This window comes from Notolabrus celidotus, chromosome 24, assembly GCF_009762535.1.
Source record: "Notolabrus celidotus isolate fNotCel1 chromosome 24, fNotCel1.pri, whole genome shotgun sequence".
Lineage (NCBI taxonomy): Eukaryota > Metazoa > Chordata > Actinopteri > Labriformes > Labridae > Notolabrus > Notolabrus celidotus.
Genome location: NC_048295.1, coordinates 2,392,707 through 2,417,940, shown reverse-complemented (window position 1 = coordinate 2,417,940; position 25,234 = coordinate 2,392,707). Strand labels below are relative to the sequence as shown.

Here is a 25,234-nt window from a genome sequence, read left to right as displayed (position 1 = left end):
TTGAAAACCAATAATCAGCAAAACCTTGTGCCGACACCACGTGCTTTATTCACATTTGATGAAGCAGAAGTGATGAAGAGATTAAAAATGTGTGAGTTTCAAGTAACAAGAATCAAATTTTTCCATTAGCTTCTGTTCTTTGACTTTCTGATCAGAATCATGAAGGCTAAAGTTTGTCAATAATAAAAATCATGGCACAGGAAGAGGAAAAACACAGCTAGCAGACATTGATTTAGCACTCTGTGTCAAGCATGGGTTCATCCTCATTTTTAACATCATCCTTCTCACCCTCACGCTCTCTGGCGCCCTCTGCCGGTGTGAGTTCTCCCTGTGATTTCACCTTGAACACATCCCACCTCTCAGGAAGGATCTCCTTCTGAAACAGGATCGAAGCCACATATGAAAACCCCACAATGGAGACCAGAGAGGTCAGCATGCAGATGGTCTTGAAAGGTGAGCGCTGAACGTAAACACCGTCCACCAAAGTGCATCCTGGGAAATGTAGGATAACAGGGAGATTTAAGACGGGCTCGCCGCACAAAACTCTCATGACAAAAGCGATGATGTAGCCGGTAATTGCTCCGTAAGGGTTGGAGACTCTGATGAAGAGGATGCAAATGAGTTGGGGGAGCATGATGGTGTAAGTCAAGTCTGAGCTGAGGATCCAGAAGGCCAGGATGCTGGTGTCCAGGTAGGTGAAGGAAGTTCCCACGATCCCAACGAGCACGATGGATGAGCGGATCACCCACTGCAGCTCTTGATCTGACGCCTAGAGAACAGAGGAAAAACATGAACAGAAATGTCTGCCAAAAGGTCACACTGTTGAGTAACTAGGACTGATGAACACCTTCAACCTTTGCACTTACTCCTACCACCTCCTCTTCATACCTGATGTCTAACAACCTTGTAGATGTTGGTGGTGAAGATGGAGGTTGCTGCCAACAAACAGGAGTCTGTAGAAGACATTGCAGCCCCCGCGATGGCTCCCATACCAACGACAAAGACAGGAGTCGGGGTCAGATGAAGAAGGATGATTGGAAGAACCATGGCAGCCTCTCCTCGCTCGTACGGGGATGGAGACCCATATGAAGTAGCGTTCCAGTCTGAGACACAGGAGGAGGATCAGCACAGAATCATTCAGGGTTTAAAAGGATATCAAAGTTTTAACATTTGACAGATTTACCCGTTGAGGCTGCGACAGCACCAATCAGCACAGGAGGAATTCCCAGAATGAGCACGACACCTGCTGCTACGAAACAGATCATCCTGGCTGTAGAGGTGGAGCTGGAGGAGAGAGTCCTTTGGTGGAAATCCTGGAACGCCAAATTTCCAACACTCTGGGAAAACATGATTAACCATTAATGTTCATTTTCCATCCTTTTGTACACCTGAATGAAACATTCTCTGTTTTGATCCTTGCACTCTTATCACTTCTACTTCATCCTACCATCGCAAGGAAATTATCAATCCATCTCCACACATCGTGAAACTCAATCCTGCCCAGCCACGGTGCCCGGCTCGTGTGGTTGAAGGCCGTCTGAGTGATGTCCGTGTAAACGTTGCTTGCCAGGACAAAAGGAGCACACAGCCACTGAACAGAGGAACACACGGTTAAACCAAGAACATGTTTGACTTTAATATGTGCTTCTTTGTGGAAGAGACTCACCAAGCTGCAGAACACCAGAGAGAGCTGGATGACGTCTGTGAAAGCGACTGAATAGAGCCCTCCGAGAACGGTATAAATGATCGCCACTGCAGCCGAGATCCAGATACAAACACTCAAATGAAGGTCGGAGAAGACGCTGACTGTGACCCCTGTGGGAATAGAAACACACCATCAAACTTCAAACACATCTGGTGCTTTATATGTGACGATTATCATTTAATCAAGGGATAACTTTGGCTTTTATTACCCAGAGAAATGAGCGTGACAGGGACCCACATCATTTCACTGATGAATGGAATAATGGCGAGAAATGCGGTCAGTGTTTTTCCGTACTTTCTCTGGAACGGGTCCATCATGGTGACGTAGTTCTTGTCCCGCATCGGCTTAGCAAAGAACAGTCCACCTTTGAGAGAGGGCAAGACAGAAGTGTTTCAGTGCTTCTTACTTTTCACACGGTCTGTATTTGACCGTGGCATTAAACCCCTGGCTTTAATGAATCAAGTTTAAGACACATAACTTGATTTGATCACTTCAAAGATGATCTTACCGATGATAAAGGACACTGACATCTGCAGAGGAATGAGAGCCCATAAGAGTCCCTTTGTCGGGTCAAAAACCGTCTCTGCAACTCCAATAATGAAGGCGCCTCCAACCCATGTGGCTGCAGAACGAAACAAACGTTCACCCACTACAAACACAACTGAACTTCACAGATCTGTTCGAGTCAGACTGCAACTCACCTGTCATCGTGAAGACTCCCACGGCCAGGCTGACTTTCCTGTTCGCCAGAAAGGACACCTCTATCTGTCCCCCGAGCGAGCTCTTCTCCATCCTCCTCGACTTCAAAGACGCCCAGATGCCGATCCCCAATACCGCCAAGTAGAAGATGACCATCATGATGAGACCCGGTACGTGGACAGCCATGGTGGAGTGTTCGCTAGAAAGGGGAAGCTCGAGGAAACCACTTGGACGTTATCAGGACATACTCGGATGAAAGTAAGGCAAGAGAGAGGCGGAGTCGAAGTCCCAGAGAGCCAAGAATGCAATGTGATAAGAAGAGAAACTAAATGTAACAAGCGGCTGCGGTCAAGGTCTCGTTCCTGTCTCAGAAAGCTCCCACTTACGGTCAAGACTAGGAAGAAAAAGTGATGGAAGATGTGAAGGAAATTAAAGGTTAAAACACACATTTTACTTCTGAGGGTTTAAAACAGTTCATCAATTCTTCTTCTCTTGATTTGCACGAAAATCTGGAGTCATGAATGTGCTGCTGAGATTTCCTTGCATCTCTTTCTGGCTCAAGAAACTGTCCTTGACATATTCCCGCTCTCTTCCATGTGACCCTGTCTTCATTGTCTGGAACACGTGTTGATGAGACTTAGACACCACTTCAGATAAAGATCCTTCCCTCTGGACAGAACAGAGTACATCGATCATTGATCAGTGTATGAGCCATGCATGTCCTGCTTCTGCAACCCCATAATGCGATCACCCACTGGGGTATGGATGTTGAGGCGTGTTGGGGCGCAATGTGGAAGTGAGAAGGTGTAGCGAAGGTGGAAATCGGTTGCAGCACTGTTGCAGAATTGCAAAGTAAGAAAGCACAAGTACAAGAAAGCTTCATAAAACTAAGGAACAAATCCCCCGTTATAGGCGGGTCATTGTGATATGCATGTAAGGAACACATTGAGAACCCTTCACGTGCACTTTATTAAATATTTCAATAAAAAAAAGACAGCTTTAACTCAGTGGAGAATAAAACTTACAACTGATACACAGTTTATTTGATTAATGTCACACATGTCCATTTCTCTACAACATCAGGTTTCCTTCAATGTCAGTGCATTTCATAGGTCAGCGTGACAACCAGTGGACTCCAAAAACCCAAGACAAACCCAGAACAAAGTGCTGCAGTCGTTCGTCTCTGAACATCCAGCATCTTTAAAGGAAAACACACACACGCAAATCAAACATACGCCAGCACTCTGCAAAATAACTGTTCAAAACGTGGTTTTCCTTATCCTGGAGACACACAGAGTTCGCATAAGGCACCAAGACATTAAGGGAGGAGTAGCTTATGAACTGCAAGGGTGGACTTTCTCTGAATGTGACGCTAAAACGAACTCAAGAGGGGGAAGAATCGGGTTCATGGATTGGAGTTTAATCTGAAAGGAAAGCAGGAATGTCACACAGAAAGAGGAGGTCAAATTAAGAGCGATTAAAGCGCAAGATCGGGGATAAACACGCGTTCAAAGAAAATAATATTTATTTGCATTACAAAACAAGCAAATTTGGTTAAAAGCTTTTACAACGTTTATAAATGTAATCAATGCAGACACAGGAGCAGCTGTGAGACTTCAGTATCATGCATGAAGGGACGTTACCATCCACTGCAACAACAAGGAAGTAAAAGAAGAAGGGCATGAGGACTCAGGGGAGCAATCATTAAGACGCATTCACTTCTTCATTTATTTAAAATTTGGTTATCTGTCCGCTAGTCTACGACATGCCATTCAAGCAGTGTGACGTTTTCAGTACACTAATATCAATATAGCATCAATGAAGGAGAATTTAGACACAAAAATTCAATTTCAGAATCAATCAGTTCCACATTAAAGGAATACTTTCACAGATTAATTTCATATTTCCCCTGTAAGAATGGATTTAGGAATAATCTGAGGCTCTGGAGGAGGAGGAAACTTTATTACTTCAACTTCAAGATTGACGTGCCTCCTACACACTTTTACTGATATAATGGATGCATTGCTCTGAGATGATTGATGTTTGTAGAGCATTTTGTGCATTTAAACGTACGTCTGATTGCTTTAGTTTTAGAGTATGTTTGGTGGATCCATTAGAAAGAGTTCTTCCTCTACAGATTCGATTACATTTTCACATTTTCATGCACAAATTGGTCCTAAGAGAGACTCTGAATCATGATCTGAAGATGATTTGTTGTTTTTCTGTAACAGCAGGTGAAGCCAGAAGCACACAGATGTGAAAAAGCAGGTTAGTCGATTTTGCGGGCGTGAAATCATCTGATTTAGAAATGAACGTGAAACACTCTGAAAGATCAACAGATGAAAATCATGTAGAGCAACTTCACAATCCAGCACACAGGATCCGTCCCACAACAGCTTCACAGTATTAAATCTTCATCCCATCGGGCAGTAATCCAAAGATTTAGGTTATGTTGGATATTTTATTTCAGGAGGAAACTCCTCAAGAGTCGCTTCGTCTTAGTGTGTGATATAACGGCTAAAAAAAAAAGAACCATTTCCAGGTTGATCAGCAAACAGAGAGCATCATTCATCAGACTATCTTAAGGCGGTGTAAATAGAGTACCTTTACCTGTACAAGAGTATGTTGTCATTAGATTATAAAAAAAAAAGAGAGATCAGCAGTACAAACGTTTGTACTCGGAGGCTTCGTGAACATCATGAGCGAGAGTCAAAAAACACCTTCAGTCCTTTTCTCCCCGCGTCGCATTCATCTGTACGTCAGTGCAGGTCATGCTCTCATAACCGTTAAACCATGTGTGTGCACCCTCACTCTCTCTCTCACACATACACATGAACTCTCATATGCCAACACACACACTAACACACACTCTCCTGAATCTCTGCATCATCATCATCCTGATAGATGGGCTGGAGGAGCTAGGTTTTGAAGGTAGAGTTTTTCCAAAGTGGTTTGTGATAGACCCAGCCTTCACCCTGCAGGAGGAGGAAAAGAGAGAGAGTCAGTCTCTTTCTTCATGAGGAACAACTTTTCAAAATGTAGGTGCTGAAAAGACAACTAAACAAAGTCTATACAAAACCTCAGACTAGATCTAGCTGAGCAAACTTTTAAAAACATGCAGCGTAAAGGCTGTTTGTGTCATCTAGCTGAGAATATGATGCTGCTGTTCCTAAATCTACATCAAGTTATGATTATGTTCCAGTCTGTTTACTGAGAGAAAATCACAGAGAAATCTGTGTGTGTGTGTGTGTGTGTGTGACCTACAGTAAAGCTGCCACTCACCTGAAACAGAAAGAGACGCCCTCCCTAACTCAAGCTGACCGCTTTAGGATGGTGAGGAAATCCTGAAATCACGCCTAGCCGAACTGAGCTTGATCACGAAACCGGTCTCCTGTCAGCCTCATGTCGCGCTACTGTTTTCACGGAAAAAGCAACGGAACTAACCGAGTCCTGGCGGTAACGTTGATGTCGTGGACCCAGAGACAACGGGTTTGGAAAGGCGCCTGGAGGGGGGTTGGTTTCGTGTTGTGTTTGCGTAGCGTAAATAAACTCGAATGCTACTCAAACAATCTCAGATTCATTTCCTGCAGCCGGTTTGTTCCGCTGTTACAACACGTGAGGTTTTTGTTCTGCAGAACCAACATGGTGCAAAAATCTCGAGCATCTTAGACGCGCTGGTTGGCATATCTGTTAAAGTACGCGCATCATGCAGAGGCTAAAGTCGTCATCGCAGCGGGCACTGCTTCAACTCCCTGCCACGACTCTTTGCTGCATGTCATCTCCTACTCTCTACTCCTGACTTCTCCTGTCTCTCTCCAGCTGTTCAGAAAAGAATCAAGCATCTTCACTTCTCCTGCATCAAATCTGAATTTAAATCTGTCTCTCTATAAGTCTCTCAAGCTTTAGTTGAGGGTAAATAAATCTAAAGTATTGGCGAGTCCGCTGACCTCTCTGTCAAAGTATCTGGTCCTCCAGGGAGTTTCGGTCTCAGCGCGGTGCCTCTCCTCCGTCCTCTGCCTCTCCTCCAGAAGCCTCTTGTGCTCCGTCGCCTTCTCGATATCCTTCTCCCGTAAGGAGGCGGTCACATGCTGCCACAGCCGCCTGAAATGCAGCACATCAAGGTTAACTTATTCATACTCCTGCTGGTTCAATATTTCACCTTACATTCTGATCCTTTTAAAGTCCTCTTACCTGGATTCTGTCGGTCCCTGCTTCTCAACCGGCCGGACGTTCTTCTTCGTGACGGGCAGCTTCGTGACGTCGACCACCTTCATGTCTCCGTTGGTGTAGCTGAACTCTAGAGCGCCGTTCCACTCGCCCTGCACTCGACACACTACTGCATTGGTTGTGTTGTGCTTCACCTCGGCTGTTACTCTGCAATACGCAAAGAAATTCAACATCAAGGACGCTCATTATTTTAGAAAACAACCCAGGATGTAGGATACGATATGAGGAAACATCAACATCAATATGAAACCAAAGGGGAGCTCACTTGTGTAATTTGCCGCCGTAGAAAGGTTTAGTCTGGAAAGTGATGACTGCCGAGTAGCCCGACTTTGCGCACATGATGTTGACCTTTCCACCAAGCTCCACCCAGGGGACGGTGAGGATGGAGCGCGCGTACGCACAAGGCAGCGTGAAGGTGTACTCTTCATCATGCTCCAGCAGATTCAGACAACCTGCAGAGGTCCACCAATCAAAGATAAGAAAATCAAGACTCCTCAAACGTAGTAAAACCGCCCCTTAGATCAGATATAAGCGTCCGTCTTACCTTCCCCGATCATCGAGACTCCAATGGACATCCCCATGAACTTGCTCTTGGTCCACACGTGAGTGTTCACACACATCCGCCTCTCCTGGCACTCAGCGTAGAAGCCGGACACGGGCGGATGGTGGGACACCTGCTCGGCCACAAAGCGCACTTGGTAGGGGTCCTGGGAGGCGGCCGGTTCTGGGCTCCCCTCTGACGGCTCCTTGGGGGCCTCTGCGGTCCTCGGCACCTTCCAGGAGCAGTGGAAGGTCTCGCCGATGATGGGGTTGTAGGGCTTCTTGGCGATGGCGCCCTTGCGGCCCTCATGGAAGGAGGTGAGGTAGTACTCCACGAAGCGGACCATGCGGTCCTCTGGGGTGTTGCCGTCTGTGATGGCCACAAAGAGGTCCGGGTGGGACATGAAGTCGGCGTACATTTCCAGGAGAGAGCGCTTCTCTAGGATGAAGGTAGGTAGGACCACCTGAGGGAAGAAGGGAATGTTTCATTTTGACTTTATCAATCATTATTTAACGGTTGAGACAATCACAGGAAGAGACTTAGAGGTCACAGAGTCTAGTAGATCTGGATCTGAGACTGTGGATCAAACAGATAACCGCTATAAACCAGAAACCAAAGACGAGGCTATCCAAATACTGGAACAAACTGACACTCCGAGATTGAATGACTCTCTCCGACTCGCCTCCCGTGTTTGTAAGAGAGAGTGTGTGTGTGCGTGTGTGGTAATTACAAAGTCAGAAGTGCTTACTTCAGACTGTAAGGTCGGTACAAATCAGAGGACAGAGAAACGAAGCAGGGCTCATTAATTCAGGGTCATGACATCCTTTTTCCATTCAGACAGATGTTCTGCTTTCATGAGCTTTAACTTTAAGATATTAAAAGCAGACTGTTTTGGTCACATTTCTTGCATATGGTGTGTAATCAATGCTTAAAAATGAACTATAAAAATGACACATCCTCTCAGTGTTTTCTCTCTGCTCAGCGATAATATTCTGCATCGCTAGATTTATGCAAATTAAAAGCCATAAAATGCACCAACACCAGAATCATGATGTATCTGCACTTTTTTGCCCACTAAAAGCCAAGACAACGGTTTGTCATCCAACACCCAGAGAAGCAAAGCAGTGAAGTCTTGACTGTGTTTGGTCAGACGGGGTTTATTCTGCTGCGTGGTTTGTTCGTGGAACTCGACCTACCCGCGTGAGGTCCATGCCCAGCTTCAGTTGGGACAGCAGGTGTAGGATGACGCTGCGCTCCTCCTCCACAGCTCCCAGGTCCTCCTCCTTGTCTGTGAAGGAGTCCTCGTTCTCATCCTCAGCGTCAATGTCTTCCTGTTCCTGGAAGAGAGAGAGAGAGAGAGAGAGAGAGAGAGGGGAGGGAGGGGAATGTGATTTATTCAACGAGTGGCTCAAATGACGCGGGCGAGGTGGAAAGTGAGTGATTGTTTATGATTTAGGAGACTGTGTCACAGTTTGTCTGAGTTAAAACAAGTAGTTCAATGGTTTTCAGCTGGATTAGAAAGCATTAAAAGACATAATAAAGTCAAATCAACAGGTTGGTTCTTATTTTTTAAAGAGTCATTTCCTTCGTCTTACCCCAGAGAAGCTGCAGGACTCAGGGCTGCTGAGTTCCAGCCCGCTCCCCTCCAGCTGGCCGCCCTCGGTCGCGAAGCTGCCCATGGAGCTGCTGCCGTTCTTCAGGATGTCAGGCAGCTTAGGCTCCAGCCACTCGATGGTGGGTCCTGCCATGGATGAGGAGTACACAGCGGCAGGTTCAGAGCTGATCTTGGTACTAACCCCCCCTCCCTCCCGAGTCCCCCTGACACTCACAGCTAGCCCTACGATCCCCCCAAATATCCAGCGATCCAACAACCACCTGTCCGGCTGCTTTGAGACAAATGGCTTTTCCTTCGACGGCTACACTCGACCAAAAGAGTGAAACCCAAACCCTGAGACCAGCCAGGTATCAGGATACTTTGGCCCCGCCGACAGGAAACATCCTCGCCCTCTGATTGGCCGAACAGCATCGGGCATTTTTTAATGCATGTTCAGAGGTGGGCAGAGCTCATTCAAATTCACCTCGTGCGTCGTCGGACAACTTAATCTGATTGGCTGCAGCGGTGAGGCTGGCCTGATGAAATATGCATCGCGTAATGAGAGCTGCTGAAAAGTGGGACATTACCTGGATGATTCTATTCAAATCACTCTGGGTAGAAAAGGTGAGAATAAAGAGACACTTTAGGAGAAAATAATTCTTTATGTTTGTGAATATGGAGCAAAGTTAGAGCTGCAGTCGGTCCTCAAAGTGAAGCTGACGGATATTTAAACTGCTGAGATCTCGTTACCTTTGAGACAGGTGGTAAGAATAGGAAGGGCTCCCTATCAATAATGCAAAATAATTCCACTGTCCGGCCAACGCTAGCTGTAAGGTCGAGTGCAGCCTGCATATTCAAGACTATGATTGGTCTCAACACAGAAGCAGCTTGTAAAGAACACATAACACTCCATTTAGAGAGTCTGAATCAGAGTCTCTGTTTGAACAACCTGCAGGTAAACAAACAAACAAACAAACAAAGAAGACAACGTCTCCAGGAACAGCTGACTGACCTCCGAGGGAGCCTCTCTGCCTGGCCATCTGCTGCAGGTGCAGGATGTGCAGGCACTCATTCAGGCAGTTCATGGTGGCCATGGAGGTGGCCTTGAGCATCAGGAAATCCTGGTCCAGAGGGGAGATGCCCGGGGCTGCAGGCAGGCCCTCAATGCTCTGGATCAGGTCTCGATGCTGGCCCTGGGCCTGGGTCATCATCTGGAGGGGGATCGTGGAGACAATCTGGTTATTTTTCAAACAAAAATGAAATAAAAAGCATCAACTGTTGTTCCAACATTTCTCCAACCTAGAGATCTTTGTTTTGATCAAACACTACAAATAAAATCCTTCAAATTAACCATCATGTTCTGATTAAAGAGAGAAATATATTTGACTTTAAAGGAGGAACAAAACCCAAAGACTACAAACTGCAGGATTTATCCAAACTGCTGCAGATGTCTGCTAACACTTAAGTAAAAACAACATCTCCCTCTTGTGAATAATCTGTCATCTAAATGTGTCGGCATGAAGACAGAGCTCTCTGCCAATCACGTCTTAAAAACAGAAACACTTCCTCAGACTAAGTCTTAAATATTTCACTGTTACCGCAGCGTGTCTTGTAGGAATTTATCCCAGTTTGTTCATCTAAGAAGCCTTTTAGAAGATCTTCACTGCTCTCAAGTTTAACCATGAATAAATCATTGCATTGTGGGTAGAGTGCCAGCTTTAGTTTTCCTGCTAGTTTCCATTTATAACGAGTTACTCTAAGATTTATTTTCCATTTGATGTTGCTTTTGTGGAATTTGATTACAATAAATTAAGAACAATCCACCAGAAAGAAAATATTCAAAGCAACATGCTCGTTCCTGTCGACACAAAACCAGCATCACAAATTGCCGTACCTCTCTAGCGTCCAGGAGATGGTCTGGCAGCAAAGACCTCTTACTGGAGTAGAGTGACGAGCTCTTGTGGGACTGCGACCAGCCGAATAAGGAGTTGGGGTTTTGGCTTGGCCGTCGCACGGACATTGGGGAGCTGCCGCTGCCTTGAGACGCCATGGAGTAGCTCCGGGACTTGGGCGGGGGGTTAGTCTGTGTGAGGGGAAATGTTTGTTTTCATTTGAATAGATACACGTCACTAAATTCATGTGTAAGGTTACATTTTCTATGGGGCTGGTTCTTCCTGCAGGAGCAGAGATATCTCAGGTGAATTCACCTCTTTGAACAGGGTCAAGACAGTTTTATTTTTATAAGCAGCTGAGGTGAACTGATGTGGAAGATACACAGCTTAAAATAGACCCTCTGAGCTTCTACCTCACATGTATCTCAAGAGCTTTGAAATAGGACACAGGCAGCTCACTAGTTCAATATGTAATCAATACAGGTAGATGTAGTGTCTGCACACAGAAAATAAAACCTCATCAGTGCGATGTAAACATTCATATCTAACAGACAGATTCCTGCTCCTCCGGCTGCTGACTGTGGTTAATTGCTCCTTTGGCAACGCAAGGAAGAAAAACAGGAAACGTCAAAGTGTCCAGCTCACATCCGCTCTTCAGTAGAGCAGCTTTTACATTTGAATCAACCTTATAATGTGCAGTTATCACAGTAAGTCATGAACAGGACTGCACACTTCCACAGTAATATCTCAGAGATGTGTCTGTGTTTGCAGCTAGGAGTAGGAGTGAGGTGTGAGATCCTGTCAAACCGTACCTTCCCCATGGCCTCAGTGTGGTGCTGCGTGCAGATCTGCAGCCTGCTCACCCAGTGCTGCCTCTCTTTGGCATCGGTGGCTGAGAGACAAGAGAGGAAAAACTGTGTTAGGGTAACTCCAGGATGATCTAACTCGCCATCGATTCCCGTATGCTTCTGCTTCACCCGGCAGGAGATAATGGAAAACATCCAGATCAATACTGTATGAAGCTGATGGATGATGATGATGAGGGTGGGCAAGCTTCTAGAAGAGCTGCGAGAGGAGCTCACAAGCTTTTAGTAAAGAGCTGAATCAGCAATCCAGCACGGCGAGGGATGAACAAAGGTCCCTAAATTAACCTGAGAAGACATGTGCTGCTGTGGATACACACCCCTGAGCTTGTACTGCTCCCCGCTGATGGCGTTGACAGTGAAGGTGTGCGAGTCCTCGTCGCTGGGGGAGATGACGGCCCCCGCGAGAGGCAGCATGCCGCGGGGCTTCTGCGGCCGCGACTGCTCGTTGACAAAGTACTCCAGAAAACCGGCCTCATTGTTCAAGACAAAGAACCTGAAAAAGAAAAACAGCCACGGTGAAAACACCTAACCCCTCTTAGAAACCTCCGCAGCAATAATTGGATTGGATTAGACTAGATTACGGACTTGGTTGGATTGCGGAGCTGGCTGAAGAGAGTTCCTTGTTTATCTTTTATCCTTGATTGGAACACAAGTCAATTTAAGGCTGTCATTTTGTAAACACATAAATAAAAACAACATACCTGTACTGCCAGCCTGTCACGAGGTTGGTGTACTTCATCAGGTAGCCGTCAATGTTCTCCATGTGGTCGCTGCCAACACAGATTAACAGGAGAGAGAGAGAACACTTGTGAAACACAGATTACACAATGCACAGAATCAATCACAGAGATGCTTCTTTAACTTGTCTGATTGGGCAGTAGATTCAATCATTAACTAATCACAAAAAGTGACAATGTGGTTACAGCAATGTAAACAAACAGACACCTTAAAGACTAAAGCTCCTCTGAGGAGTTTTATCGGTTATGAAACAGACTCAAAAGTACAGTGAGTCCTCTTTAGGTACTTTGACAGCAAACACCATCAGCTGGGAGTGTGATTATTTCTATATGTTATCTTTAATGCTGCAGAACAAGATCAGCATTGTGTCCATGATTGATTTAGTTAAACCAGCTTGGAGTTATGTCATGCTTTGATTTAAGAATCAATGTGTTTGCACATCAGCTTGGTTGTACATTAGAGTTCACTTAAAGCCACACCTCTACCTCTTTATGTATGTTTGCATTCTTAATATATTGCAGTTTCACATTTCAGACACTTTAAAGCTTTAAACAGTGTCCTATTTAGATGTACTCACTCTTCAGTGTGTTTAAGTGCAGATCTACTTTAGTTATATATTCTAAATTGTCCATATATGTTTATGTTATTGTTTTGCTCTTGTTGGAATCCCTTCCTTATGTTATTGTTTATGCATCCTGTATTTATTCCAGTCTCTTTGTAAACAGGTTAGCTCCACACCTCTACCTCTCTGTGTTTGTTTACATTCTTAATATATTGTAGTTTCACATTTAAGACACTTTAAAGTACTTTGCTCCCTCTTAAGTGTGTTTAATTGCAGATGTATTTAAATTGTATATTCTAAATTGACCAGATATGTTTATGTTATTGTTTTGCTCTTGTTTGACTCCCTTCCTCCTGTGTTATTGTTTATGTATCCTGTGTTTACTCCACTCTCTTTGTAAACTACTCAGCTCCATAATAACATGACAGTTAGGATGATAAACAGCCACCCACCTGTACTGCCAGCTCTTAGCACTTGCCCTCCCCGAGCTGGGGGTCCTGTTCTGGGGGAAAACATCCAGCTTCCCTTCGCTCTCCGTGATCCGGATCGCCGTGGTCTCCCCTTGCATAGTCACACGCAGCGACGCCTCCCTTTGGACGCGGACTGAGGCTTTGCTAGCTGAGCTAACCTGTCAAGCTAGCTGAGATTTGAAGGAGTGGACGTTAAGCGTTAAGACACGGAACAGAGCTGTGGGTTCATGTCTTCTCTACACGGACTACTCACCCGACACAGGCTGGACTGTTAGCTGGCTGTGTTTAATAACAAGGGATGAAACATTGTCTATTATTGAGCCTAAACAGGGAGCTGCCTGTTAGCCTGTTCCTGCTAACTCGACTGATAGTTACAGCTCTGGCAGGAAAACAGTCATGTGACCAGAAGTCAACGGCACACTTCCGGGTTCGATTAATCTCACAGAAAAATAAAATAAACAAATAAAAAACAACAAATAGTTAAAGAAAAACATTTATACAATTAATAAAATATTTTTTGACCTTTTAAATAATTATTTTAATATATATAGATTCACTAAACAGCCGGACAATCACAATAGCAGTGTAATATTTTAAATTTAATCCCTTAAATTATCATTATTAATTTCTGACACATAATAAGTTGTCCACGATCTGTTTATTTCTTTTAAATGTATTTTTATTAAATCTTTTGTTCCGGTTTTGCAACGCCCAGTGTTGTGCCTTTGCGCACGCGCAGAGCCTTTTAGCGCCACATCTCTTTAGGAAGCAGTATCCGAGAGAACACGGGTGCCAATTGAGGTTGTGTTTATTCTGTGTTCTCTGTGTTAAACAGGCTTATTTAACATTCATAATATTAACAAGTTTGTAAGGTTTAAACCTGGTAACATGTGTAAACATTTTAAATGTCTTATTATTATAATGCTGTCTTGTTAGTGTCATATTCCAGCATTCACTAAGATAAGGGGAGTGTCTGCTTTGGGAGAGGGGAGGGTTGAACCAGTGAGCAGAAAAATCATAGGGCGTGTAAGGAAGTTATTGAAACGAGGGAAAAAGAGCCACAGGGTCTTCAGCTCAGCTAACAAGGCAGGAAAATCTACTTTTAAAGATGCCCGCAAAGAAAGTCTGCATCGTCGGATCTGGAAACTGGTAACTCCTTCATCCCTTTCTCTCAGAATCATCTTCTTAAAACGTGTCTTGCTGCTTGCTTCAGCTCATTGTGGACAGAATGCAATCAATGCTTATAATAACTTCAAGCGGTTTTCCATTCTCCAGTGTGTAATCCTTGTTATGTATTTGATTTATTAAATTGAAAAAGCTGCTGTTGGGGTTTTAGCCTGCTTCTCCTTTTGACAGCAGCTCACATTTTGTACCAAACTGAAGGATTAATCTGCAGGCTGCAACATGCATGCTGAGGCATTCACAGTATGCATGCACTATCCTGCACCTTTAACTGGATTTTAAAGTGAAATGCACACCAATGCATGCTTTAAGACAACGCTCAGGTTCCTGTAGTTGTTGTAGTTGCATAACAGTGTGCATGGTCCTTGGATTGTGAAATATGACACTGTCTACATCTTCTCCCCTCTCTCACAGGGGCTCCTCCATAGCCAAGATAATCGGCCGTAATGTCAAAGCCTCCAACCGCTTCGACCCCATGGTGAACATGTGGGTTTATGAAGAAATGATCAATGGGAAGAAGCTCACAGAGATCATCAACACAGACCATGAGAACGTCAAATATCTGCCAGGCCACAAGCTGCCTAGGAATGTGGTAAGTCTCAATAAGGACTGGAGGATCTCCTATCAACAGGTTACAGTCCACAATCTGATTATACGGATAAGAGGACTCACCTTTGACTCATGTCTTCTGTGTTATGAAGTCTGTCTGTTTTTGAAGGAGATATCTAACAAGTGTGAAGTTTCTTGTGGTAAACGTAGAATTTCTTGAGTTATGCAAAGTGGGATTTGGGGGAAGTGGGATGTGTTACAGATTTTAATTCATAATATTTCACCTGCATTTGTTGTTTAATGTTGTAGTAATGAGTATAAAACAAATGATATAACATGGGACCAAAGAGTGTACACCCTAAGGTTTTTTTTCCCCTTGAAAATCATCCAAAAATGAGAAGAACAAAACAGAAAAATTGAGGAAATCTCCACAAAGTAGCCATATTTAATCTCTGCCCTGTTTATAGACACACCCTGTGTGTTATATATTCATGTGTTGTGTTTTGCCTCACTAGGTTGCAGTGCCAGAGATCACAGAAGCGGTCAAAGGAGCAAAGATCCTTATCTTCGTGATCCCGCACCAGTTCATCAGCAACCTCTGCGACCAGATCAAACCTCACATCACCGAGGGAACCATCGGCATATCGCTCATCAAAGTAAGACCCTCTCATCTCTTCAGTAACAGGTTTCATGTCTTCAAAAAGGGGAAACATTCAGTCACGTGTGTCATATTTTTCTGTGGTGTGTAGTTGAGAAATACTCAGGACAGTCACCACAAAGAAAGACATGAGACTTGCTCACTGTTATTTCGAATGACTTGCAGGGTGTGGATGAGGGACCACAAGGACTGAAGCTCATCTCTGACATCATCAGAGAGAAGCTGGAGATAGAGGTCAGCGTCCTGATGGGGGCCAACATCGCCAGCGAGGTGGCAGATGAGAAGTTTTGTGAAACCACCATAGGTATGGTTACATTTCTATCATTAAGTTATCTTCTAATCTCATGCAGGAGGTTTTAGCTGAAAAGAGGATGCGGCGAGTTGGTCAGACAAAACTAAAAAAGCTCTCTTACTTCCTCTATTTCTTTTTCTTTCTCTGTATTTACTACAGGAGCGAAAAATGAGGCAAATGGTGCAGTTTTCAAAGAGCTGCTTCAAACTTCCAACTTCCGCATCACTGTCGTGCAGGAGTGCGACACAGTGGAGCTGTGTGGAGCCCTAAAGGTAAAGAGAGTCACATAATCTGAATATTAGAGGGTAAGTCCAGTATTCATACACCTGGGATCTATCTTTAGTGACAAAGAGAGTTGGAAAAGCTTCAGCAGCAGGGAGACAAACTTTAATGACAGAGAGGTAATCCTCGTGGGGGAATGTGTTTGCGTTCTGCAAGAATATCGTGGCAGTAGGGGCCGGATTCTGCGACGGTCTCGGTTTCGGGGACAACACCAAAGCAGCCGTGATCAGGCTGGGTCTGATGGAGATGGTCGCATTTGCCAAGCTGTTCTGCAAAGGCCAGGTGAGCTCTGACACTTTCCTGGAAAGCTGCGGCGTGGCCGACCTCATCACCACCTGCTACGGAGGACGAAACCGTAAAGTCGCAGAGGCCTTTGTCAGAACGTCCAAGGTGAGCAGGACACGACTGCTTTATGTGAAGCATTTAAATATGTAGGAGTATGCCACTAAAGTCTCTACCATTGCATGTAAATGTCGTCTTCTGCAGTCCATAGTAGAGCTGGAGGCAGAAATGCTGAACGGGCAGAAGCTGCAGGGTCCTCAGACCTCAGCTGAAGTCTACAAGATCCTACAGAAGAGGGAAATGGTCAACAAGTGAGTCTTCTGCACAACCATGGTCCTCACATGACATCTGTGTGTTAGAGCTTCTTTAAAACTGGATCAAACAATCAACACTTCATGAAACTGACCTGTTTGTTTGTGTTGTACAGGTTTCCTCTCTTCTCTGCCGTCTACCAGATCTGCTTTGAGGGCAAAGCGGTGAAAGAGTTCATCACCTGCCTGCAGAACCATCCAGAGCACATGTAACCGCACCAAACATGCACTGCTGCACCTGCAGTCACGGTTTATCACCACTAGAGGGAGCAAGAGATTCATCAGGCTGACACGCACAATGCAACAGGAGGACACAGTACAACAAAGTGCACTTTTTATTTCAAGACATTTCAAACTGGAGTCTTTATATGTTAAGCTTCTAAAGCACTTTGTTTTGATTTTACTGTTCTGTTTGTTTGATATTCTGTAGTTTGATTGACATATTTTAAAAGTTAAACCTAATCAGCTGACAGCAGCATTAAAATAAATACATCCTTTTGTATGCAGTACAATAAACTGTCTTTTCTACTGTCCACTACATGACAGCATCTTAAAATCAAGGGTCTTTTTATATCTATGATCAATTGTTTTCAATAAAACAATTCATATGAAATGTTATCCTGTCATATTTAAAGCCAATGAAATGAAATGTAGAGGTAAAAGACAAAGAAGGACAGCACATGACTGACACTTGTCTTGTAATCTGCACTTTCTGAATTTCTTGCATCCATCTTCTCTTATTTCTGAATCTTACCACCTCGTACTTACTACTCACTCCTGTGTTTGTAAGTCTGTGGTTGTGACGGGCTCAAACTGCTTCCCACGAGGCCGCAGTAACTCGGTATGAGAAAGCGGATTAAGGAACAAACGGCGTCCTTGTCCGTCCATCTCAACCGTGTTACAGGTCCAAACGCTGAAACCTCTGATAGTGTATCAGTCTGCCATCACTCTATCTTCCTCTGAATCTTTCCTCCTGTCGTCCCTGAGTCCTTACTTTACATCCACCTTAAAGAACATCATCAGTTAGATGTGTAGAAAGTGTATCCACCATCAGCTTGCACTTGGTGATGTTTGTCCTTGTAACAGGAAGAGTCCCAAGGATTCAACCTCTGAGGATCAGACGTGTTTGCACCAAGTTGTTGGGCATGGTGGCAAAATGGTTGGATAGCAATATGCATTTTTCATCTTGGCATATCCACTTACATTAATTCCCAACTATCTCAGGATAGCAAAGACCTCACTGAAGCTCAGGAGGGTCATAGAGGAGGTGTTATGTGCCAATCTGATTATTCCTTGAGGCACCTTTTACCCTCCATACATGATCAGGCTACAAAAGCCTCCACCAAGCCCCTCCCACTCTCTCTCACACACCGCCATGATCAGCAGCGGCCATTCCTCTTGTTGTTGTTCTGTTAATTAGTTTCTGTAATAAATATTTGGTTAGAGACTTGACTCGTGACTCCCCTCTCTTGAGCCAGGGTCGTAGCAAGGAGGTTTTCAGGTTCCCATGAGAGAGCCAGGTCTCGTTGGGTTGATGTCCTCCGCTCCTCTCATCCTCACACAGTGACTGTCATCGGCAGGTTTTTGAGCGATGCTGAGACCCTTGTGGAGGTTTGACAGCGGCCCAGATCCTCTGTTTCAAAGAGAGGGTCCACCTTTAGATGAGACCCGGGTTTTGAAAGAGGAGCTTAATCACCAGGGTAACTTGTCTGTTGGTATCCCATTTGACCCAGTACACACACATACACACACTATCCTCCTATAAGAGGCCCCGTGGACCTCAGAGGATAATAGCATAACAGCATGGAGGCAGGTTGGTGTAGCTTTAAATGTACACCTCTCTTTTTCCAAGCTAATGCATTACATAGTTTGTTGCTTATCTTCATTGTGACTCAAACATTAATCATCCTTAGAATTATAGTTCAATAGAAGTACTTTGCTTTTTGTTCTCTGAGAGATTCAATAATTGATATCAAAGCTAGCCGGCCTCTTTACAAAGAAAACACTCCTTTCTTCACCTCTAACGCCGACTGATTGACGCTCAAGCTTCTCTTTTGTTTGACTTCTGTAGAAAGAGAAAGGTAAAAACAACAATTCTGTGGTTGGAGGGAGTGACACGTTTTGAAGTTTAATTACGAAGCAATTACTCTCCACAGAAGACGCAGCAGGCACCATGAGAGCTGTTGACAGTAAAGCCTTCCAGAAAAACTTGAATGCTTTCTCAGGAGAGAGAGAGACGCAGTCAAATTTTTAATCATGTTCCAGTGATGTGGGCACAACAAAATCACATTCAACACATTTACAAAAGGTAGAGCCTTGAGGCTATTGTCTGTTTTTATCCAAGCCAATACTTATAGCTATCTTGCATGTCTTAAAAATAGTGTATGACATGGTTTGTTTATGTGAGTGGTTACTGTTCCTGATAAACAGAGTAATGTCACTGCACTCTGCAGCAGAACCCAGATTCAAGGAGTGTTTTAGCTTCTTCTGCTCAGTGTTTTTGAATTTAGGTTTCTTAACTGCTTGATTTTGCTGTAAAACATCCTCATTAACCTGTGCATTAATGGGGATTCCTTCGCTTTTGGAGCCAGCCTCAAGTGGATGCTCAAGGAACTGCAGTTTTTTGCACTTATGCATTGATTCACATCTCATCTGTGCAGGCTGCTGCTAGGTGGAGACCAAAACAGAACCAAAAGAAGACAGAATATTAGACTAAGAATTCCATAATATCATAGAAACATGGCTTAGTAATAAAGGCTAATGTTGCAACTTTTTAGAGTATGTTCAAGTAGTGTTGCAGCTTGTTTCTACTGCCTCCTGTGGTCGTAGAATCACTCTCGGTAATGAGGTTACTTGCTTAATTTTTTACAGCATTTGGAAAAGTTTGTATTTTCTTATCAGAGCTCAGATGACTACAGATGGTGTTCTTTCTTTCTTTGTGCCGTAGTAACCAAACTGTTGTTTTCGTAGGTTGCTTAGAAAAATAAAAAATCCACCTGCGAGAAACTGAGCTCTCCAAAAACCTGCTCTAATGTGGATTTAATCTTCATCACAGCCCGGTGTTTTCTGCATACCTACCCCCCCTAAAAACATATTAAAGCTCTCATACTCAGCACATTCCAGGTTTATTACGGATGTGATTTATGATGTGCGATGAGAGTGGGCTGTTATTCACAGTCGGCTTATCACACCTGTGTCTCCCATGGATGAATGTCCAAGCTGTGCGTCCAAAACTCTCCCCTGAGCGCTCCGTGTAATGTTTTCTTTTTTTGATATGTAGGCCACCCTGAGCCAGCGCACACGGTTCACACCTTTAGATTTACGGCACGTCAAGTGAAACCGCACGCACAGGCTAATAGATAACTTTATGAGCTTGTGTTCAAACTGTACGTATGATTATGTCTCTCCGAGCTTTCTGTGTGAGACTCGTGCTCTTTGAGATGCAGAGAGGTGGGAGTCTAAACCACATCCTCAGCTAATTACAGGCCACTGATCTCGTCAGCTGTCACCGCCACACTCTTTTTACATGTCAATGACAGCCAAATGGGACCTCATATCCTTCCTCCCGCTCATACAATGCTCTCATTGAAAACACAAGAGCCAGACAGAAACCCAAAAGAGAGAAAGAGCGAAGGATGCCACTCCTCATCCCAGCTGGCGTTGCCTCAATGGCAGAGGGGCATGGAGTCTTGTCCGTGAAATAACAACCACTCCTCAAATCCTCCCCCTCCATCCTTCACCTCTGCTCCGGCCGTCTTCATCATCGCCTCGGCCTAATCTGGGCACGTTCGCTGGGGACGCTGCCTCTCTGCCTCCTTTTGTGTCCTCTCTGATGGGAGTGAAAGAGGAGGGTGAAAAGGGGAGCGTTGGGTGGAGGTGAAGGCTGTGGTGGCTGTGGTTGCACGAGTTTGCTTTTGCAGTCCGGGGGGGAAGAGGAGGCCAAGTTGGCAGAAAGCCTGACCGTGGCGCTGCATACAAACACAGGGTGAAAACACAAGGCCTATTTGTTCGACTCTAGCATCCTCTCACCTCAGGGGGAGTGGAAAAAATTGCATGAGACAGCCATAAGATACGGTCCACTCCTTGCTTCCCCTGGAAGGCCATCGATTCTAAGAAGCAGCACTTGAAAATGGACAAATGGAACTGGGTCCACGTCGGGGAATCATTCACCATAATTCAATGAAATTAAGTCAATTTGTACAGTAAAGACTTGGCGGCATGCCCGGCTCTAAAAAAAGCTTTTTGATTAAATATAAAAACTATCAGACATCACGTGAGTCTGCAGGCCGCATCAGGAGAGCAACCGCAATTTATCACTCCAGTATATCACCAAAAGAGCTGACAAAGTCAAAGATGGTAATGTCTCTTAGCTCTCCAGAACATCCCGGTTCATCTAAATCTCCCAAGCTTGATCTCCTGTGGATTTAGAGGAGCTGGCATCAGCACAAACTCCTCAATTCTGTCTGATTTGTGGAAGATGAAATCTTTACCGTATGTACTGGGCCTCGTCTCTCTTGAGTCCACGCTTGCATGCACATAAAGATGCTTTCTGGGGCTCCTGATGTGAAAGGGGACATCGTTTGGTTCCCAGTGCAGCTGCAAATTACATTGAAGTGGCATTCCAACATGTCAGTGTAGCGTGGGTCAGGCACAAAAACCACTTCCTACTTCATGGAAATATTCATGTGGGAACTTTGAGTAGCCGGTGAAACATTCCTGATTAGTGTGGATGTGTTTTCCACGATTTGATTATGTAAATACGCCCCAGACCACGATATGTCTCATTCGTGACACTGTATCCTCGCTCTTTAAAGAGCCTCTTGTCAAAAAGCAGAGGTCGGATTTGTTGTTCTTCATAAATTTCCATTTATGTTCCGTCTCGTTGCAGCACATCAAGACCTTCGGGATCGTCTGGTGTTTCCATTACAGATGTTTGTCGGTCAAAACGTCCCAACGATAGGAGACAACGCTCACTGGAGGGGTTTCCATAAAACAGGTACACCAAAGGAGCTGTAAGTATCGCAGTAAGCCTCCGAGTTGACTGCTTTATGACTGCTCTGGTCTTCACAACTCAAAAGCAGCGAGCGATCCAGAGGGAGGCACGGCTGAATGAGAAAGCAGCCTAATGTACAAGTCGAACATATTCGGCCTGCTTTGCAAATTCAATCTAAGTCTTTTGGTTGATTGAAGATGTGTAACACCTGGAGGAAATGTTTTATAACCCTGCATTTGGTGGATATTGTGAAGTAGCATACGCTGCAACGGCCTAGCTAGCTGAACTTGATCTTTTGATAACAGTAGTGTTATTTAAGCATGCAAAGATGCTGGTTTCACCTTTGTTTAAATGCAGATGTGGAGCAGCTACATGCACTAGTGGAAACAATGGAAATTTCAAGGTCAACCAGTAAGGATGTGATGTTTATCCTTCAAAGACTGAGCGTAGCCGTGGTAGCATTGTAAAGCAGAAAGCTCCTCAAGTGCACACTAACTGCTTTGACCTGTCTCCTTGCATCCTCTCTGAACTGCTGCAGAATATATACGGCTTCCCTCTCTCTCCATCGTTTCCTTGGAGCTCCTGCAGAGCGCTGACCTGTGACATGAAAGAGTTGGACCTCTCGCTTTGAATGGATCCGGATTCGCCCCAGGTCAAGAGGCATGTTCGAGGATCATTACCTTCCTGCTGCAGTTTTTCGAGGTACGACCACATGTGCAAACCAATGTGTGTGCAGGGTTTAGGGACAACAGAGTTAGGGAGAGTATGCATGCTTCTCTGTTTGTTGAAAGTGTGTCAGAGGGAGTGGAGGAGGAAGACGTGGAAACAGGATGCAATATAGGAAGGATAAGACAGTTAAAGCATCTACAAACACACACATGCACCGGTTCTCCTTATCGTTTCTTTTCAGGTAGCAAACTGCACTATCCAGGTTTATGGTGGACCAGTAGAAATGTCAAACTAAGAGCTTCTGCAGTGAAGACATTTACGGTGTCAGAGGGAGCAGAAATAAAAGCCGCCTTTGATGCAGACATATAGATAAAACATCTGCATTATTTACGGTGGAAACCAAAGTTTCTGCTGAAGCCAGCTCTTCAGATCAAACATTTGAGTTAGAAATAATTAGATTTGACTCCCTCATTTATATTAGGCTAGATTAGGATAATACATCACAAGCTTCTGATTAAGAAATCAAAGATCTCTGGCTGTAATGACATGGTCTGCCTCCTGATATTATTACCCTTCTCCTTCATAACATGTGATAAGATAATTCTGCATTTTATCTAATAAGCTCCTGACATTTGGATTTAATTGAATGCCTATGGCGAGAGGACGAGCCGGGATCACATTCTTTAAATTGTCTTCCCGTTGTGTGACTTCAAAACAACTCAGAAAATGATCCTCCAGAGAAATCTTTGACATCTTTTATCCAAATTCTTGTAATGTCGTCAACCCACTCGGTCTCCCTCTGCCGCTGTGAGCGAACAATATTGCAATGCATGAGTATAGGCAGGAAGAATGCAACAACAGAAAGGCATTATGGGAGAAATGATTGCATTTGAGTCCAGGAGGAATGTGCCAGAGACGGGCTGAAGCGGAGCATTTGTTCACAGTGGGAAGGGATGACAAACAGTGGGCGGCTGGTGATGTAGCCGCAGGGCTCTGACACCCAGGCAGCAGGCTGGAGACATGAAATGAAAGTTAAAGGAACTGGCTTTAAATTTTGATTTATAAAGAGAAAATAAGCTTAATATGACATCTGGGTTGAGGTCGATTTGACCTGTTTAGGCCTTGTGGGCTACAAGGATGGCTGGCAGTGAGGAATGCAGCAGTGCCCTGCAGAGAGGCCAATGAAAAGCAGAGCGCTGGTGGCTCCTGGCCGGCATAAAGAAGCCCACTTGGCAGTAAAGCTGGGAGTCATGTGCCTCCATTTAAATGAGAAGGGAAGAAAGGAAAGCGAGGTTGAGAAGGGGAGGGAGAGAAGTGCAGGCTGAGCTAAGAAGCTGGGGACTCTGCCAAGCCGAGACACTTGAGGAATGCAACAGCAGCAGGAGCAGCTCTTGCTTTGCAGTAATACCATTACGGTTACTGGTATCTGAGTCAGGAAAACAGTCCTTCTAGTCTAGTCAGCATGTCTTCTCGCCAGTGTAAACAGACCACCATCACACCAATCAGGGAGGGAAAGTAAGAGCACAATCTCTGCAGAGACGTCGACTCTCTCATTAGAACCCAAGCTTAGAATCATTAGTTCTTAGTGTCTGTTTTTGAATCCACGTGTCTGCACATCTCCACACGCCGCTGCATGCATCCAGTGTTTGGGACTTGTGATCATTGTCTTGTCCTGTCAACGTTTGTGCAGTTGTGTGCAAAGGCGCGAGGCATGTGGTGTGACTCCTCCAGCCCTGGCAGTTAGTTAATAAACACAGGCCTGTCAACAGCTGCTGGTGATGTAATGTGGAACTTCTCCTCACTCTCCTTATCCTCCCGCCCCACCCCACCTCCCTCACTCCCCCCTTCCACCACTACCTCCCTCTCCCACCCTCTCTCTCTCTCTCTCTCTTCTATTTACAAGTCTCACTGGGTGTTGCTGCAGACTTCCAGCACTGCCAGCACAGATAGTGTGTTTAAGAGTGTATGTGTGTGTTTGCGCGTGGCGTCTCTCTCTCCCCCCCTCTCCCCCAGACTGCAACACTTCCAGGGGAATTTACGACAGCATGTTTTCAGCTGCCATCAAAGGAAATTCCACATCATCAGGTTGTCTTCCTAACCAAAACACCTCTGAGGGTCTGGGAACTACAGAGCCGGCTACTAACCTGTTGAGTGGAGGGGATCCGGACGGCGCTGAGTAAGTATAGATTGTTGCTTGTTTGTCTTCTGATATTATGGGGAGTTGTGGAGTTTCACCTTCACTCATAGTCTAGGAGAAGAGGGCAGCATGGGGGAGAGAGGGGACAGAGTCATGACCTGGAGTGCTCAGGGTTGAAGAGTTGTTGTGCAAGGATAGGTTGTGTTTTGAAAAAGGAAAACATTGCACTTAAATACACATGTGCTATTCTCAAAAGTAGTACTCATGTCAATGTTTGCACCAATCAACACAGGAGCAAGTGTTGGCCAATGCTAATTTGTGACCTTACATTTGCAGTGAAGTGTCATATAGCTTGCTAAGTTATTGCAGCCCTGCTAATCTTAAAGAATGACACATATAAGTAAAGTGCTAAATGAAAAATGTGGTTAAATAATAAAGTTAAGCTACTGAATTAATATGAGCTAATTCCATGTACTAGGAAATAATGATAAGGACAAAAAAGTGACCCTAGCTGTCACAAATCTCAACTTTAAATGTTTTTAAATCATGTCTACTGAAAAGGCAAATAACAAAAGAAGCTTCCAT

At 44.6% G+C, this 25,234-nt stretch overlaps 4 protein-coding genes across 10 annotated transcripts in view; 2 read left to right on the top strand and 2 right to left on the bottom strand.

Annotated features, from left to right (window-relative positions):
* Positions 1-14: 14 nt before the first annotated feature.
* LOC117808331 (high-affinity choline transporter 1-like) lies at positions 15-3,312 on the bottom strand. Its single transcript, XM_034678014.1, has 8 exons — positions 2,407-3,312; positions 2,214-2,327; positions 1,914-2,069; positions 1,667-1,815; positions 1,448-1,591; positions 1,184-1,337; positions 889-1,103; positions 15-769 (listed from the first exon to the last, which is right to left on the bottom strand). Exons 1-8 carry the CDS (start codon positions 2,588-2,590, stop codon positions 233-235), a joined length of 1,653 nt encoding a protein of 550 aa, XP_034533905.1. The 5' UTR covers positions 2,591-3,312; the 3' UTR covers positions 15-232.
* A 113-nt stretch (positions 3,313-3,425) lies between these two features.
* On the bottom strand, positions 3,426-13,698 carry LOC117808330 (oxysterol-binding protein-related protein 11-like). 7 transcript variants are annotated; one of them, XR_004630223.1, is made up of 15 exons: positions 13,548-13,698; positions 13,277-13,464; positions 12,226-12,294; positions 11,842-12,017; positions 11,471-11,550; positions 10,661-10,849; positions 9,779-10,001; positions 8,768-8,913; positions 8,369-8,509; positions 7,176-7,635; positions 6,897-7,083; positions 6,596-6,778; positions 6,352-6,505; positions 5,268-5,379; positions 3,497-3,602 (listed from the first exon to the last, which is right to left on the bottom strand). XR_004630223.1 is itself a non-coding variant. In XM_034678008.1 (14 exons), the coding sequence occupies exons 2-14, from the start codon at positions 13,390-13,392 to the stop codon at positions 3,501-3,503; spliced, it is 2,226 nt and encodes a 741-aa protein (XP_034533899.1). In that variant the 5' UTR covers positions 13,393-13,464; positions 13,548-13,698; the 3' UTR covers positions 3,426-3,500. The 7 variants fall into 7 exon arrangements, 5 of the variants coding, with proteins under 5 accessions (XP_034533899.1, XP_034533901.1, XP_034533903.1 ...); XR_004630222.1 differs by lacking the exon at positions 3,497-3,602 and adding an exon at positions 3,912-4,053; XM_034678008.1 differs by lacking the exon at positions 5,268-5,379 and having other exon boundaries at positions 3,426-3,602.
* Positions 13,699-14,049: 351 nt separating this feature from the next.
* On the top strand, positions 14,050-17,404 carry LOC117808333 (glycerol-3-phosphate dehydrogenase [NAD(+)], cytoplasmic-like). The gene is made up of 8 exons (XM_034678016.1): positions 14,050-14,443; positions 14,891-15,068; positions 15,541-15,681; positions 15,849-15,987; positions 16,135-16,247; positions 16,414-16,647; positions 16,744-16,850; positions 16,967-17,404. Exons 1-8 carry the CDS (start codon positions 14,403-14,405, stop codon positions 17,061-17,063), a joined length of 1,050 nt encoding a protein of 349 aa, XP_034533907.1. The 5' UTR covers positions 14,050-14,402; the 3' UTR covers positions 17,064-17,404.
* A 4,333-nt stretch (positions 17,405-21,737) lies between these two features.
* LOC117808324 (nck-associated protein 5-like) overlaps positions 21,738-25,234 on the top strand; it is a 120,751-nt gene continuing 117,254 nt past the window's right edge. Inside the window, exons 1-2 of the mRNA XM_034678003.1 lie at positions 21,738-21,846; positions 22,382-24,688. Coding sequence (XP_034533894.1) covers positions 24,558-24,688 — 131 coding nt within the window. The 5' untranslated portion in view covers positions 21,738-21,846; positions 22,382-24,557. The remainder of the gene's footprint in view (positions 21,847-22,381; positions 24,689-25,234) is intronic.

Excerpts from the sequence above, each read along its gene's own strand:
- LOC117808331 (XM_034678014.1), bottom strand. The coding sequence starts at position 2,590 with ATGGCTGTCCACGTACCGGGTCTCATCATGATGGTCATCTTCTACTTG. Across the intron at positions 2,328-2,406 it reads GGGAGTCTTCACGATGACAG|CCACATGGGTTGGAGGCGCC; the intron begins GTGAGTTGCAGT and ends TTCGTTCTGCAG. Across the intron at positions 1,592-1,666 it reads CTCTGGTGTTCTGCAGCTTG|TGGCTGTGTGCTCCTTTTGT; the intron begins GTGAGTCTCTTC and ends TCCTCTGTTCAG.
- LOC117808330 (XM_034678008.1), bottom strand. The coding sequence starts at position 13,392 with ATGCAAGGGGAGACCACGGCGATCCGGATCACGGAGAGCGAAGGGAAG. Across the intron at positions 11,551-11,841 it reads GGAGCAGTACAAGCTCAGGG|CCACCGATGCCAAAGAGAGG; the intron begins GTGTGTATCCAC and ends CTTGTCTCTCAG. Across the intron at positions 7,084-7,175 it reads AGTCTCGATGATCGGGGAAG|GTTGTCTGAATCTGCTGGAG; the intron begins GTAAGACGGACG and ends GGACCTCTGCAG.
- LOC117808333 (XM_034678016.1), top strand. The coding sequence starts at position 14,403 with ATGCCCGCAAAGAAAGTCTGCATCGTCGGATCTGGAAACTG. Across the intron at positions 15,682-15,848 it reads TCGGCATATCGCTCATCAAA|GGTGTGGATGAGGGACCACA; the intron begins GTAAGACCCTCT and ends AATGACTTGCAG. Across the intron at positions 16,851-16,966 it reads AAGAGGGAAATGGTCAACAA|GTTTCCTCTCTTCTCTGCCG; the intron begins GTGAGTCTTCTG and ends TGTGTTGTACAG.